The 16962-nt window shown below is 41.9% G+C and overlaps 1 protein-coding gene across 4 annotated transcripts in view; it reads left to right on the top strand.

Annotated features, from left to right (window-relative positions):
- Window positions 1-16962, top strand: part of VPS35L (VPS35 endosomal protein sorting factor like) — a 116233-nt gene that overhangs the window by 29790 nt on the left and 69481 nt on the right. For all 4 annotated transcript variants that reach the window (XM_077828141.1, XM_077828143.1, XM_077828140.1 and 1 more), the window contains 6 exons: window positions 5677-5773; window positions 8482-8529; window positions 9671-9764; window positions 13079-13156; window positions 13663-13785; window positions 16401-16447. In XM_077828141.1, the coding sequence (XP_077684267.1) occupies window positions 5677-5773; window positions 8482-8529; window positions 9671-9764; window positions 13079-13156; window positions 13663-13785; window positions 16401-16447 (487 nt within the window). The remainder of the gene's footprint in view (window positions 1-5676; window positions 5774-8481; window positions 8530-9670; window positions 9765-13078; window positions 13157-13662; window positions 13786-16400; window positions 16448-16962) is intronic.

Raw genomic sequence — 16962 nt, 5'->3', positions numbered from 1 at the left:
TTTTATCTATCTGCACAGACCAGAATAAACCATATTACCACACTGTTTGGCCACAACCATGTTTAAATATGGTTATTTTCATGTTGTAGATGAGCCCATGCAAATTTCATTATAAAATAAAAGTATTTACCTTTGATTTCATCCCAAACAGCTTGCAATACTAAACCAGTAGCATCATGAGAAACAAGTCAGTAATAATATTTTCTTTGGTGAGCTTTCTTTTTTCTCCTTGCTATTTAACACTCTACCCCCTGCAGACCGCTCTCTCTGGGTGAAGCAAGAGTCAAAATATCTTGGAAAGAAATCTCTACCAGCAATGATATCAGGACTGAAATTTTCCAGTAACATACACACACTCACAATTTCCTATGCAGAACCCTGCCTTGAGCAGCTGCATGAAATGAGAACCAAGTCATTGGTATTTGTACTCATTCTTTCTGTTCCAATAAGGTTAGATCTTCTGATTTAGTACCAGAGTTCTCTGCCTCCAGGAAACCAAATTACAGTTTTCAGAGTAGCAGCCGTGTTAGTCTGTATCCGCAAAAAGAACAGGAGTGCTTGTGGCACCTTAGAGACTAACAAATTTATTTGAGCATAAGCTTTCATGGGCTACAGCTCACTTCATCAGATGCATAGAATGGAACATATAGTAAGAGGATATATATACATACAGAAAATATGAAAAGGTGGAAGTTGCCAGACCAACTCTAAGAGGCTAATTAATTAAGATGAGCTATTATCAGCAGGAGAAAAAAACTTTTGTAGTGATCATCAAGATTGCCCATTTCAGACAGTTGACAAGAGGTGTGAGGATGCTTAACATGGGGAAATAGGTTCAATTTGTGTAATGACCCAGCCACTCCCACTTCAAGCCTAAGTTAATGGTATCTAGTTTGCAAATCAATTCAAGTTCAGCAATTTCTCGTTGGAGTCTGTTTTTGAAGTTTTTCTGTTGGCTCTTGCTCATTGAAGGATACCTGAGTTATGTTTGTCTGTGAGGGAACAATTGCAATGCTTATGTGCAATTAATTTAATTTGTTCAGCATTTGCTAATGAAACCAATATCTTATAGAAAAGAACCTGTCAACAAAGCTGATTTTCCTTTAAGTGGTAATCATTGCCTTTACTTTAAGCAGATGATCAAAGTGTATTTCTAGTATGTTCAAGATCAGTAATTCTGTGATGACTTTTTGCTATAGTTTGAGGGATTAGCATTTTGAGGGTTATGTTAATATCAACTATGTTCGGGTTAGCACTTTTCTTAACTGACTTGGCAGTTACAGCACACTTGAAATAAAGACATCACATTCCCAAAGTGCTGTGTTATGTAAAAGACCGCTAGCTGTGGGGGGTGGGGAATTGCACTTTCTCTAAAATTTCGACACAGGCTTAGTGTTCTGAGGAACAACAACAAGCACAGCAGCAGAATAATAAGTAGAAATGGAAAAGAAAATTCTGCTTCCAGTCAATGTCATTAAAATGCTTTTGTTTGTACATATATTTCCTGGTTCCTGACAGAAAGGCATGTAGTTTATGGATAGAACTTTGTTCCTTCATCATTGTTTCTAAAATTGTAAGTCCAGTGGGACAAAATTGGGGGAAAAAAAAAGCAAAGGTCTACCACTGCTTGCTTAATATTGACTAATACATACCTTGTAGTGAGAAATATATCTGTCTAAAGCTGTGTAGATAGAGAAGAGTCCTTTGAAATACTTTACATATACTGCAAAAAGCTGATTCATCAAAAGGTGTAAGTTACAAAGATTGAAATATAAACAGACACGGAACAAAGAAATGAAGTCTTCTCCTCTGAGAGGACTGTGCCTGTGCTTTTTAAGATTACTAGTTTGGTGAAGATGCCATTCTTTTAATGGTTTACTGTGAAACATCAGGGTGAAAAATGAAATGGACAGCAAGCTCCAAATGGGGTGGTTGTGCAGATAAAGGTTCCAGTCTTACTGTAAATTACTGTTAAGATTGTTTTGAGTTATTGGTAGCAGGGACAGACTCATAGTCTTCAAGGGTGGTCACAATCTTGCTAGGATCTTGGGACCCAGTGGATGATCTGCACTGAGGACTTCTGGGTTTGGGGCTCTTTACCTGATAAAGTCCCAGCTCAGTGCAGAAGATTCTCCTTCCTCCTCCTCCCACTTTTAAAGCAGGATGATTCTGGTGGGAGATAGGAAGGCCAGAGAGAGAGGCTGGATAATACTGCAACATAGAAATTACAGAAATGTAGGGCTGGAAGGGACCACAAGGGATGTCTAGTCCATCCCCTGCCATGTCGAGGCAGGATTAAGTATGCCTATAGCATCCCTGACAGAAGTTTGTCTAACTTTTTCTTAATAACCTCCAGTGACGGAGATTCCACAACCTCCACACTTAACCTGTTCCAGTGCTTAACTATCCTTAAAGTTAGAAAGATTTTTCTTAATATCTAACCTAAATCTCCTTTGCTGCAAATTAAGCAGATTACTTCTTGTCCTACCCTTTGTGCACACAGAAAACAGTTGATCACTGTCCTCTATATAACAGCCCTTAACAGATTTGAGTATTTTTATCAGATCCCCACTCATTCTTCTGTTCTGTAGGCTAAACATGCCAGTTCTTTCAACCTTTCCTCAAGAGGTCTAGAAAACCTGACCTATATCATCTTTGTTGCTCTCCCCTGAACTCTCTCCAGTTTTTTCACATCTTTCTTAAAGTGTGGCACCCAAAATTGGATACAGTGCTCCATCTGAGGCCTCACCGATGCTGAACAGAGCAGAACTGTTACCTTCCATGTCTTAAATGTGACACTGCTGTTAAAACCTCCCAGAATATTTATTTGCCTTTTTTGCAACAGAATCGCATTGTTGACTCACATTCAGTGCCCATATAGCTTTGTCTGTTGCCACTTTCAGTATCCAAGATTTGTTGGGAGGGAAGAAGAGGGTATTCATTTTGTATAAGCACAAATATAGGTATCAGCAAAAGGATGAGTCTGGAATTATGCCATCACTAGTTAGCATTTCCCATGAAGCTGAATTTGATTAAGGATTTTGCACTTTTGCTACAGCTCTCAAATTTAACAGTGGCAGTATTATAAGGCTTCCATTTCTAGATTTTTAAACATTCCACTGGAATATAGACATTTCCTTGTCAGCATTATTATTCAGTGTGTGTCAGAGTGCCTTTCCTTGAAATAAAAGGAGTGCTTGTGTCACCTTAGAGACTAACAAATTTGTTAGAGCATAAGCTTTTGTGAGCTACAGCTCACTTCATTGGATGAATACAGTGGAAAATATAGTAGGGAGATTTTATATACACAGAGAACATGAAACAATGGGTGTTACCATACAGACTGTAACAAGAGTGATCAGGAAAGGTGAGCTATTACCAGCAGGAGAGCGGAGGTGGGGTGGGGAGAACCTTTTGAAGTGATAATCAAGTTGGGCCATTTCCCGCAGTTGACAAGAACCGTAGGACGGGAAATAAACAAGGGGAAATAGTTTTACTTTGTGTAATGACCCATCCGCTCCCAGTCTCTATTCAAGCCTAAGTTAATTGTATCCAGTTTGCAAATTAATTCCAATTCAGCAGTCTCTCGTTGGAGTCTGTTTTTGAAGTTTTTTTTGTTGAAGAATTGCCGCTATACTTACCTACATGCCTCCAGCTTTCATCCAAACCAGACCACACCACACGATCCATTGTCTACAGCCAAGCTCTACGATACAACTGCATTTGCTCCAACCCCTCAGACAGAGACAAACACCTACAAGATCTCTATCAAGTGTTCTTACAACTACAATACCCACCTACTGAAGTGAAGAAACAGATTGACAGAGCCAGAAGAGTACCCAGAAGTTAACCTACTACAGGACAAGCCCAACAAAGAAAATAACAGAACGCCACTAGCCATCACCTTCAGCCCCCAACTAAAACCTCTCCAATGTATCATCAAGGATCTACAGCCTATCCTGAAGGATGACCCATCACTCACAGATCTTGGGAGACAGGACAGTCCTTGCTTACAGACAGCCCCCGAACCTGAAGCAAATACTCACCAGCAACCACACAGCAAAAACACTAACCCAGAAACCTATCCTTGCAACAAAGCCCATTGCCAACTGTGTCCGCATATCTATTCGGGGACACCATCGTAGTGCCTAGTCACATCAGCCACACTATCAGAGGCTCGTTCACCTGCACATCTACCAATGTGATATATATGCCATCATGTGCCAGCAGTGGCCCTCTGCGTTGTACATTGGCCAAACTGGACAGTCTCTACGTAAAAATAAATGGACACAAATCAGATGTCAAGAATTATAACATTCAAAAACCAGTCGGAGAACACTTCAATCTCTTTGGTCACTCGATTACAGACCTAAAAGTGGCAATTCTTCAACAAAAAATCTTTGAAGGTTGACAGGGGCAACACTTCTTGTTTTAGTCACAATCCCACTACTCAAAAAGTAAGATTTATTTATTTTTTTTAGGCTTCTGCAGTGGAGGAGGTTAGGGTACCAGGTGTCTGATTTTTTTACCAGAAAGCCCAGTTGAAAAGGGACCCTGGCGGCTCCGGTCAACACTGCTGACCAGGCCATTAAAAGTCTGGTTAGAGGCACAGGCAGACTCCCCTACCCGGCTCCATGCGACTCCTGGGAAGCTGCTGGCATCTCCCTCTGGCTGCTAGGTGGAGGGGCAGTGACGGGGGCTCTGTGTGCTGCCCTTGACCCAGCGCCAGCTCAGCAGCTCCCATTGGCCAGGAACCGTGGCCAGTGGGAGCTGAGGGGGCAATGCCTGTATGCGCAGGCAGAGCCATGTGGTCGCACCTCCGCTTAGGAGCCGGAGGGAGATGTCACTGCTTCCAGGGAACCTGCATCCCAAATCCCCTCCTGCGCACCAACCCCCTGTCCTAGCCCTGAAGCCTCCTCCTGCACCACAAACCCTGGCCCCAGCCCAGAGCCCGCACCCCCAACTAGAACCCTCACCCCCGCACAGACTCCAACCCTCTGCCCCAGCCCAGAGCCCCCTCCTGCACCCATAACCTCTCATCCCCCTGCACCACCACAGAGCCTGCACTCAGAGCCCTCACCCCTGTCATACCCCACCCCACTGCCTCCCAGCCCAGTGAAAGTGAGCGAGGGTGGGGTAGAGCGAGTGATGGAGGAGGGGGGATAGAGTGAGAGGGGGCTGGGCAGAGGGTGGGGCAAGGGTCTTTAGTTTTCTGCGAATACAAAGTTGGCAACCCTAGAGAAGGTGAGAGTAAGGAGCGGGAGGGTGCAAGAGGACAAAGGCAGAGAGGATAAAGATAAAGAGCAATATTTGTCAGCTCTTCCATATGAGAATTTCATAGGAGTTACTTGTCTGGCTCTAAAATAATAATAAAGTATATTATGAGCTACTGGGTTGACATCAGGAATTAGACCAAATGAAATAAATCAATATTACTATAAAATAGAAGTGGAGCTCTGGTTACCCAGCATTGCTGCTCACTCTGGGTTTGCAGTCAAGCAGTTGTCTGTATTGCTGGAAAGGAGATCCTAGAATTACATTGTCCAGTTCATTACCATATGTTTTTAACTTCTTTTTAAAAGGAAATACTCAATGTACTGTTTTAAATAAATGTAACTAAAGTAATTTATTTCAGAACTAAATGTAATATGCTTGGCTCTGGCTTTGTTTTTACAGATAATTTTACTCCAGAAAGTGTTAATGATACTGCCAAAGAAACCTGTTTAAACTGGTTCTTCAAGATTGCTTCAATCAGAGAGCTCATTCCCAGATTGTATCCTTTTCAGATGAGTTTGACTGTCAAAATGGTACACTATTATGCGTGAAGTTTTAAAAGGAATTCAAGTAATATGAGAACATAAACTTCACTATGTTGAAAATCTAAACAATGATGATCACCTCAGGTTTTAGTCTGAAAATATCTGTCTATCTTGTGTACTTACATGCCCCACTCCCATCACAACAGTATTTGAACACCTCTCAATCTTTAATGTATTTATCTTCACAAGACCCCTGTAAGGTAGTGAAATACTGTTATTCCCATTTTTTTAACAGATGGGGAACTGAGGCACAGAGTGGCTAGGTGACTTGACCCAGGTCATACAGTCAGATTGTGGTGGAGCAGGAAATTGAACCTCAGTCTCCCAAGACATAGCCTACTACCCCAACAGCTGGACCATTCTTTCTCTCCAGAATAGGAAGGCAAATGGAGCTCACAATTGTTTTATTACAATTCGTATAATTTTTGTTACTATAGTGTCTGTCCAGGACCCCATTGTGCTGGCCGCTATAGAAACACAGAACAACAAGACAGTCCTTGCCCCAGGTTTTGCATTGAGAGTGAATTCCAACTTGTACTAAATCTTAATAGTGTAGTAGTTGAATCAGAAATCCAAGTGTCTATAGGATTTTAATGGTAACACAGACCTGTTAACTTCCAAAATTTCTGTTAACCCCATATTGATCTTCTCCTCCCAGCTCTTTCTTCTCCCTTTTTATATTGACTCCTTTAATTTTGTTTGGATTTTGAGCTTTGAAGTATTTTTGAATTCTTTGAATAATGTGGTACTGTAGCCTGAGTGCCATGGTGGTGGCTGGGGGGTGCGGTAGCATGTGGTGATGATGATGATGGTTTATTAAGTTGAGTTTACATGCTATAAACTGGACATATTTGAAAATGAAATGGAAAAGCTATAAAAGCCACAAAACAAGTAGTGCAGTTAACGATATTAGGTCTCAGAGTACCCTTACCATGTGGTGCCCAAAAGAAATTAATTTCACAGCCAGGGAGTTGTCACAGTTCAGGGCATCTGTAACTGTATTTCCCTTCAGTGGTTTAGCAAGGGCACCCACCCTTGGCCTTCAGCTCCCCAGCTGTGGCCTCTCTTGGATGGAGACTCTTGTGTGTGTCTCTTTCTCCCTTCTGACCGGGATATTCTCAGGTTGCACAGTTCCCCTGCCTTCACTGTGTAATTCCAGCACCGAAAGGTTGCACAGGGGTACCTGCTTGCTCTCTCTTCAGAAATGGATAACAATGTAGTTGTTACCATGCAGCTGTTTCTAAGCAAGCCTACTTTATTCTTAAGGTATGAAGCATTACAGAGCAATCATATTAAAAACAATAAAAGAACTTACACGCACACTAATATGCTTACCAGAGTTCATCCTAGCTCTCACATGGCCTCTGGTAAGTCCAGTCTTTTAATACCTCACCCAACGGTCATCTTTATGGTTACAAGTTCATCAGAGCTTCCCAACTCAGAACAAGCCCCCAGTCTTATGAGGCCTCATAGGTCAAGTCTTTCCAATCCTCCCCTAAGGACTGAGGCCCTGTGTGGACCAGGAGTCCTTTTGCTGGAGCGGGAAGAAGGTTGAAAGCCCCTCCCCAGGTTTTTATCTAAAAGTATTTCCTTTGTCTCTTGGTCTCTGGAGAATCCAATTCGAACCAGTATATGCATCTCTCTCCAGGGGCTGACTTCAAAGGGTTGACAGTAGAGGAAGTACATTAGCATTCCTCCTTCCTACATATGTAGAAAAGGTACATACACTGCCATGTAGGGTTGCCAACTTTCTACTTGCACAAAACCGAACACCCCTGCCCAGCCCCTCCTCCGAAGCCCCGCTCCTTCTCCAAGACCCTGGCCCCACTCTCTCCATCCCTCCCTCCCTGTGTTGCTCGCTCTTCCCACCTTCACTTGCTTGCTCATTTTCACCGGGCTGGCTCAGGGGGCGTTGGGGTGTGAGGGGGTGAGGGATCTGGCTGGGGATGTGAGCTCTGGCGTGGGATTGGGCATGAGGGATTTGGGGTGTAGGAGGGTGCTTCAGGCTGGGAGCAAGGGGTTCGGAGGGCAGGAGGGGGATCAGGGCTGAGGCAGGGGGTTGGGATGCAGGAGGAGATCAGGGGTGCAGGCTCTGGGCAGCGCTTACCTCAAGCAGCTCCCGGAAGCAGTGGCATGTCCTCCCTCTAGCTCCTACGCAGAGGTACGGCCTGGTGGCTCTACACGCTGCCCCGTCCGCAAGTGCTGCCCCTGTAGCTCTCATTTCCCACAGTTCCCAGCCAATGGAGGCTGCAGAGCTGGCGCTTGGGGCAGGGGCAGCATACGGAAGTGTAGGTGCTGGAGGGGAGACATGCCACTGCTTCTGGAAGCTGCGTGGAGCCTGCTTTAGCCCCACTGTGCCGCTGACCTGACTTTTAATAGCCTGGTCATCAGTGCTGCCCGGAGCTGCCAGGGTCCCTTTTCGACTGGGCATTCTGGCTGAAAACTGGACACTTGGCAACCCTACTGCCACAACAACACATTAATGTACATACAGTACACCCGAAATGGGGTTAAAATAAACCTTATTGAATTAGGGCCATCTTAATTCCATAAGATTTCTCAGTATGTTACAGGATATTTTCAATGTGTCAGAGGAGTAGTTTTGTTTTTCTTACAAGGAATACATCTTGGAGTATTTTTCCTTAATTTGGTTTTGTTATAGCTATGTGGAAGCAGCAATACTGAAATGCAACAAGTTTCTGTCCAAAACGTAAGGCTAACATGCAGTTAATAAATATGGACAGCCAACGAATGGGTACATGTTAAAGTAGTATGCAGAGAATTAAGTATGAAAGTTCCACTATCAATAATGGCAGGAAACTTCTGTGCTTTTGGAGGGGGCAATATTGATTGCTTTGGGCTCCTGATACAAATCCCATCAAGGCAGAATATTAGCACAGCTGCTGACGTACTGATGCATCCACTTCAGAGCACTTGCATAACTGTAGTATGAACGGAAAGTGAAGCATTTTGGGGGGGGCCAAGGAGGAGGGGTTTACAAAACTGAAAGGAAAGCAAAATTGATGGGAGGTGGCTGAAGGTAAAGGAGAGGGTAACACAGAAAGAGAAATAGGTAGGTCAGTAACCAGGCTAAAGGCAAGGTGTGGAAACAAGGCAGAGGCAGTGAGCCTGGAAAGCAGCTGGGGAATAGGCTCCAAGCCGACCGGAATCAATATTGTTTTAAAAATAGCCCTTCAGGACTAACGGGCCTTTGCAGTTAATTGCTAAAATGAATGCCATAATCTCAATGGCTCTACAATGACAGCTTGATTATTTTTGGGCCTCCCAGTATGGGCCTGGTCACACTTGTGCCAGTGCAGGTGTGTGCTGGAGGGACAGGGGGAGTATAAACAGCCCACACCACCTGCATGCAACAGCTCTGTGGTGAGTCCCTCCTTATAACCATAGCAGGTGAAACTGGGAGTGAAGTGGGACCAGTGGATCTGTGACTGACTAGGAGATTCCTTGGCCATCATAGATCCACTGCCTCTGAGGCTTTTGGGCTGCTGCATCCCTGAGACTACATTGCAACCAGAGAGAAGCTCCAGCTTCTCCAGTCTAGAGGAAAGGCTTCTTTCCTTCCATCAGTCCCCCAGCTCTTTGCAAATCTCCAGTACATAGCCTGGCTGCTCACAAGGGTAAGTAGTATAATTCATGTCTAAGATGTTACTTAGAGAACTAGTTAAATTTTACTTCTAAATTAGACTTTGTGCTAATAGACTTTCCTTGATTCTTTTAATTCTTGCTCACATGTACATTTAATAAAGCAGCCTTTTGAGTTATCAGTATGCGTTGTGGTGCTCTGATCAATTCATAAACTTCAAAATTTAATTTTTCAAAAATCTTAACAGGGGAATTTCAGAATGTCTCCCGCGACTAACGGCTATGATTAGAGGAATTGGAGATCCACTGGTTGCAGTCTATGCAAGAGCGTACCTGTGCAGGGTAGGCTATAATTTAACATTATTTAAAGTGAGCTTATATCAATGGTATAATCTGTCTTCCTGCAGCCTTACCTGCCAAAAAAGGAAGATTTTAATTAGTGGCAGGTTTTCTCTGGCCCAAAAAGCGGCCTGTTCCTCCTCTTAGAAAATTGCAAGGCAGGATAACTTTTCCATTATAGTCACAGTTTGAAAACCTGCTGCATAATTGCCTATAATAATCATAGTAATTAAAAACTAATTTTCCAAGCTTGTCCTGCCAGTACTTCCTCCTGAGGGAAGGGGAAAATTGGGGACTGAGTCATAAAGAAAGCTTGTAGCTTTGTGGTATTACAGACTGCTGTCTGAGTGCTAAGCATGGCTTTTCCGAGGTACTGTACAAGCTTTCCTTCTACTTGAATTTATTGTCTCCCTGTTCATACCATGAGAGTATCTGCTTTTGGAGGATGGCTTGATGAGCTTCATGATGAAAAAGAGTTAATTTGATGTCGTGTTTTAAAAACTAGGAGGTTGCACACTTTGTATCTTGCGTCAGCTGAGCTTATTACACGCACTAGAGGCTCCTTGGTTTCCCCTATAAGCGCGATGTCTGCCACCCTCCCTTCCCCCTCTATTTCAGGGATTTGCTGCAACTCCCTCCAATTGTTCCCTGCCAGGGCTTCTGTGTGCACCCTAAATCCCTCTCCTCCCATGCCATGGTCCCCCATTCCTCCTTCCTTGCTAGGTAAGCTGTGTGCCCCTCCTTCCCTCATATAAGGTCCTTCCAATTTTCCCCATGAGGGAGTTCTGTGTTCTCCCATTCCAGGATCCCCATTCTTCCCCCGATGTCAGTGGTTCCCAAACTGGGGTTTGCAAAATGTTACAGGGAGCTCTCTGGGGAGGAAAAAATTCCCTAATGGCGAACAGAGCTGTCCCTAAGGATCCCAGGCAGCACAGCCCCTGGACTTCCAAGAGCTAAGCAGATCAAAGCAAGCATATCTATCACACTGAGGAGATTTAAACTTCAAGATTCCTTATAAGAAATGGAAAGGGAGGTGGATATTTTTTGCTGTTTTTAAAATTAAATAGGCAGCTAGTATTGTTTTAAAATTATTGTGAAGAACAAGTTTAAGCTTTGTTGTAACGTGCGTTGTTTGCCTGGACTGCTCAAGACCTGAATGCTTATGTAGGAGGAATTCTTTGAGTTGGCATCTTAAATACCTTCATGCTGTTTCACGTCTGATATTCCTTGATGAAACACAGGAGCCTCAATTTATAACAGGTTTATTCAAAGTGATACGAACTACGAAAGTGAGATCTTGGAAGAGTGTTGCCGTTTTCATAATATAATAAAAATACTGTAATGATAAATAATAGTTGATAGTGTGTAATAAGCATGTCATAAAAACAAATTTTATATTTCCAAGATCACTGCTTTTATAATTTATACTCTGGTAAAGGAGAAAATCCCTGGAAATATTCATTTTTAGGAGGGGGTTTACGAGACTTGACATTTTAGTGAAAGGGGTTCACAGGTTGTTAAAGTTTGGGAACCACTGCCCTATGGTAAGCACTCTTTGTGCATCCCCTTCCCCCCGATGCCAGAGCCTCTGTCTTTCCTGCCCCCAGTTGCTCCCCAAGGAGTTCTCTGTGTGTCATTCTCCCTCCCACTATGCCAGGTGTGTGCACCCCCAGCCCCTCCTCCTCATTATTATTCTTTCTGTCTGGGAGATAATCATCCAGGGTGTCGTCATATTAAACTCTGTCGGGGGGGGGGATGAGCAGAGGTGAGATGGGGCTTGCTGTTGTGCTGGAAGGTATTAATGGGTGCCATCAGCCACTTGTTTGATCAACAGACAATTGCATAGGTGCTGAAAGCTGTGGCTGTGCTAGCCAGATGGCAGCAGCTACATGTACCCCCCTTTTCCCCTTTCCAGTTTCCCCCAAAATCAGTGGGGTTCTGACAACTGATGTCTAGACCATTCTCTGAAATTTTGGAATTGATCGGATGCATCGCATTACATGCATACGTACAGACAGAAATGCTGTCAAATTGTGTAAGGCCTTGACGGTTTGGCCGATGAAATGTTCCAGGTACCACCACATTGGATGTTTGTGGCCTTAACAGGCTGCCATAAGGTATTTTTTAAAAACAAGAAAAGAAATCTTGGTCCGGAATGAAAGCAGAAGTTAGAGAAATAGACTCCCCCCTAGCAGGAGGTAAAATTGTGTCACACATACTTCCTTTCTGTTAACACTTAATTAATTAAAAGAAAATTTCAAACTAACCCTGGTGAAGATGGTGGGAATAAAAACCTTCTAAAAACTAACAGTTTGTAAATAATGAAGCTGTAGTGCAGACACAAATAAGATCTGTAAAGCAGCAGCATCGCTGAATAGAGGTGTCTCTGCTGTTGAATTGAATCAAAGAATCAGCTCTCTATGGAAAGTTCATAGGGCAGTGCATTTTTTTTAAAGCTTATATGACTCAAATAGAAACAAAATATAAAGGCTAGAGATGCTTGGTCTGGGTGGGTGGTGGGTACCTGCAGCTCCTGACAAAGTCAGTGGGAGTGGCAGGCGCCTCTCGTAATCAGGCCTTGGGTGAGCAAAGTGATAGGGGAGGAGTCTTAGAAGCTGTTGGGTTGTTTTTTTTTTTAAAATATAACTGACTTATAGCTTTTTCATGAGTCATTTGTGTTCCACTTTCTCTTCTCTTACACTTGCACATAACACATTTTTTTTACCTTTTTTCTTTTCTTAAAAAAAAAAAAAAAAGAAAATAAATTATAGTAAAAAATACCCTGCATTAAAAAATCATTAGTTAAGTTGCAAAATCAAGCACTCAAGAATTAGGAAAGTCCAGACTTAAAATTGCCTGTGACCCCTTAATTCACCCCCTTACATGTTTATGCATTACAGTAGTCTTTGATTACACGGTCCTGTACTATTTTTTTTCACAGGACCCCTACTTCATTCAGTGCAAGGAATGGATGAACCAAAAGGCAGCCTTAAATATGGCTTTTCCTAACATTTGAATGCTAGTTTTTTCTCTTACTGGTCATGAACACCATACTAGGACCTGTTCTCAACAACCTCGTTTAAACACAGTAGTAGCTAGCACAGTTCTGGTCTCAGTGGATGGGGCCATAATATCACTTCCTAGTGAGTCAGGGATAATGATGGGCAAAAAGCATTCTGTTCAGTACTCTGCTATTATATCTTCATCTTATTGATATGCGTGTGAATATACTTATTCCCTGGTGAATAACTCTATTTCATAGCTGAAAGAGGATGGTAAGTGGTACAGATACAATTTTTCTCTTTCTTCGAATGTAGGTCGGAATGGAAGTAGCTCCTCATCGTAAAGAAAGCCTTAACAAGAATTTTTTTGACTTCCTTCTAACATTTAAGCAAGTAAGCAAATACGTTTGTGTTGCCTGAGTGATGAAATAAGGATGTTCCTTGAGCAACCGATGATGAAAATGCTTTTTACGAATCCCTTTAAAAGTTCTAGAATCTAGAGTTGTAAATATTTTTGAAACTGTGAATCTGAAAAAAAATGTCACCAGCCAATAGATGTCACCAGCAAAATTGATGTTTACTAGACTGCACTATTTACCTTTACTGTGGTATTACCTATATTTAGAATGGGAAATACGGCACATATTGTGGTAAATTTAACTACTGTACATGCTATATGCCCAAATTTTAAATAGTGCCCACTGTATATTTCTTCTGAATACAGGAAAATATGCAGAATACTTGTTGAGCATGCTGTGTAATTCAGTTACCCTGGTCTCTCAAAGCTTTCAATTAACCTATAACTTGAAGTTTTGTTTCCAGTTTCTCATAGCCCCAGCCAGATGCCTTCCCACCCCCCACCCCCATGGCAGCTCTTTCATCTTTTACTTCCTTTACAGATGCATGGGGATACTGTTCAGAATCAGCTGGTAGTGCAGTGTGTGGAGATTCCATTGTATTTGACTCTCTACTCTCCTGCTATAGATTGGATTTTACAGTGTATTGCGTACCGTGCTCCCGAGGTAAATGACATAGTCACCATGTAAATAAATGCTTGATAGTTAACTGGAACAAAGAACATATACAATATCTGATTTTTAAAAGATGTTATAGATTCCTATGGTAATTGTTCATTGCTAGACCATTTAGTACATATTGATGTAGGACGTAGGATGCTATATTCAAACTTGAATTGAAAAATGACCAAAGCTTATGTGAGCGATATTATTAACAGAGATAGTGCTGTAAATATACATTGGACTTTACATAGCTAGCTAAGATACATGCAATGCTCTGAAGTGCCTACATTCTAAGTAACCATAAATAGTTTCCAGTGAGAGTGCTTGAAAAGACAAAAAGGCCAATGTGAAAGGACTATTAAGTGTAAAAACAAAACCATAGTGAAGGAAGCATAAGTGGATTCATAATTATTTTTAGTTGTAGATATTAAGTTTAAAATGATACGGCAAAGTTGAAGAATAAATGTAATATTACACAATGGACTAAAATAAGTCAGCTTCCTTATTCCACAAAGCTTATTTCCCTTTCATAGTTTTAATATAAAAGGAGATGCAGAAACAGAACTGTGGGTATAAGTAAATAAAAAGCAGGCAACTTCTTCTCTGTCTGATATGACTCTTGGGATAAAAATATAGTACTAGTGGTAATCAAAATATGCACCAGAACAAGTGATTGGGAAACTTTATCTCAACCACAATAATAATAATAAACCGTATTTTCTAAGGTGAGCCTATCAGATCTTTAAATTCCCAACAAAACGTGAAATGCATCTGAGACAATCGCAATCTGATGCAGAATTCTGAAGAAAGTGGAAATAATAAAAGTTGACTTTCTGAAAATATAGGAAGCTAGTAGTTCCCCTTTGGGTAAAGAAGGGGATCCAGAAAAATGTTGCATTCTAAGCTTGACACCAGCAATGGGCAAAGTACAAGTAATGCAGATCAAGGGCAGCATACGGGTAATAGGTGTATGTATGAAAGAAGTGCTAACAAGCCTTAACAGTAATCAAATGAGCAGTGCCAATATAAAGCCATTCTTGTTGTAGTTCATGTTTACAGATTATGTAGAATCTAAATAATGTAAATGCTTTTAAATAATGAAGATGCTAAAGAAATTTTAAAGGTGAAACCTCACCCACACAAAAATGCACATCTGATTGCTTTGTACAGGACTCTGCATAACATGTCTCCTGGGGCCAAACTAGAAATCTTTGATTCTGCATCAGAACCCCATGATGCTGTTCTTTGCACAGCTTTATCAACTTAGCGATGCAAATTGCACCTTTTTGTATTTATAAACATGATCAACATAATATTATAACCAGCCTAAAAATAGTCTGAAACAGAAATTAATTTCTAAGGAGACATTACAACACTTCATTATTTGAGAGGAAAGCTGGAGGAAGTCGAGTCATGAGGAGAATTTAAATCTGCTGTGCTTCCCTCCTTGTTTAAAGCAGGGGTGGGTAAACTATGGCCTGAGGGCCGCATGCGGCCCTCCAGACACTTTAATCCGACCCTTGACCAGGGAGTGGGGTCTGGGGCTTGCCCTGCTCCGGTGCTCCAGCCAGGAAGTGGGGTTGGGAGCTTGCCCCGCTCTGTGGAACTGCCAGAAGCAGTGGCATGTTCCCCCTCCGGCTCCTACGCATAAGGGCAGCCAAGGGGTTCTGCACGCTGCCACTGACCCCGCAGCTCCCATTGGCCATGCCTGGCCGCACCTTCGTGTAGGAGCTGGAGCGGGGACATGCCACTGCTTCTGGGAGGTGCTTGAGGTAAGTGCCACCCGGAGCCTTCACCCCTGACCCCCTCCTGCACCCCAACCCTCAATTTCATGAGCATTCATGGCCTGCCATACAATTTCCATACCCACATGTGGCCATCAGGCCAAAAAGTTTGCCTGGTTTAAAGGCTTGTTTAAAAATCTTAGAAATCAGCTCTTTCTCATATTTAGAGAGGAATAGACTAAACCCCAATAGGTATGAGCATACATTTTAAAACTCTTGTACACAGGAAAAATATATGTATATTGGAAATAATAATAATAAGCAATTATATTAAAGCACAAATGAGAACATTTACATTTATAGTCAATACTGCATTTTCTTTCTTACTGTCCCAATCGCTGGTATCATCTTGCTTTCTTGATCTTCTGATTCTATTCAGTTTCTTCTGTCATACTGATATAAACTAGTGAGGAAAAAATTGGTAAGCTCTGGGCTTTGTAATTGCTTAACATAGCCAACAAGCTACTTAAAACTTCAATCAGAGTTTCTGCATTCTGCAGTAAAGAGCTAGTAGTATTCCCCTCTCTTGCCAGAGGTAATTGACCATGTCATTTTTCAGAGAGAGAACCTTTTCCAGACATTACTAAAGATCTGAAAACTTGACTTTTATAAAATGAAGTAGCAAGTCAGATTAAAATGTCACTATATCCATGTAATATATTTGTTTTATATTGCACCACCCACAATATTTTCTTTTGACTAGATGTAGTGTTTGGAATGTAGTCGCTATGTAATGAAATTCACCTCTAGCTAATGTAAAGTTTTCCAAAAGCTGTGAGAATGTTTTATTTGGGTGGTCCACACTTTTTGATTTGAATGAAATCACTGTTCTAGATTCTGCTTACTGAGATGATGGAGAGATGCAAGAAACTGGGGAACAAGTAAGTACTGCATGGTCAACAGACCATGAGTCAGAAATCTAAATCTTATGTTACACTTTTGTAATCCAGTTCTTTGTATAATGTCTCTCATTTTATTTTGTTGCAGGAGAACTTTATTAAACTGCTAAAACTGAGATGTAGTATCTGTGTTCCCTGAATTTTTTTTTCACCCAAAATTCCAGTGGATTTGGCTGTGGCAAAAAGGTTAATTGACCCAATTGTCAGATGAGCTAGAGTTCAGCTAGGATTAAACCACATGATACTTTGTGCTCCCAGTCATTTCCTTTGAGAACTACACATGCTACATTTTCTTCTGTTCCCCTTTTTTACTTTTGCCAATTGGCCAGTATGTGTATATGTGAGGGAGGTTGCAAGCAGGTGACTGAACAGTGCCATTTTAAGGCTAAGGATAGCCTTCCAAGCCTGTCTCAGGAAGGATGTGCATTCATTCCTAGTTAACTTAGTCCCTGTCTGAACTAGAAAAATGAGCAGAAAATGGTTTTCAAATACAATTC

Source organism: Eretmochelys imbricata, chromosome 10 (assembly GCF_965152235.1).
Source record: "Eretmochelys imbricata isolate rEreImb1 chromosome 10, rEreImb1.hap1, whole genome shotgun sequence".
NCBI classification, from domain to species: Eukaryota; Metazoa; Chordata; order Testudines; family Cheloniidae; genus Eretmochelys; species Eretmochelys imbricata.
This window is presented reverse-complemented; position numbering and strand designations above follow the sequence as displayed.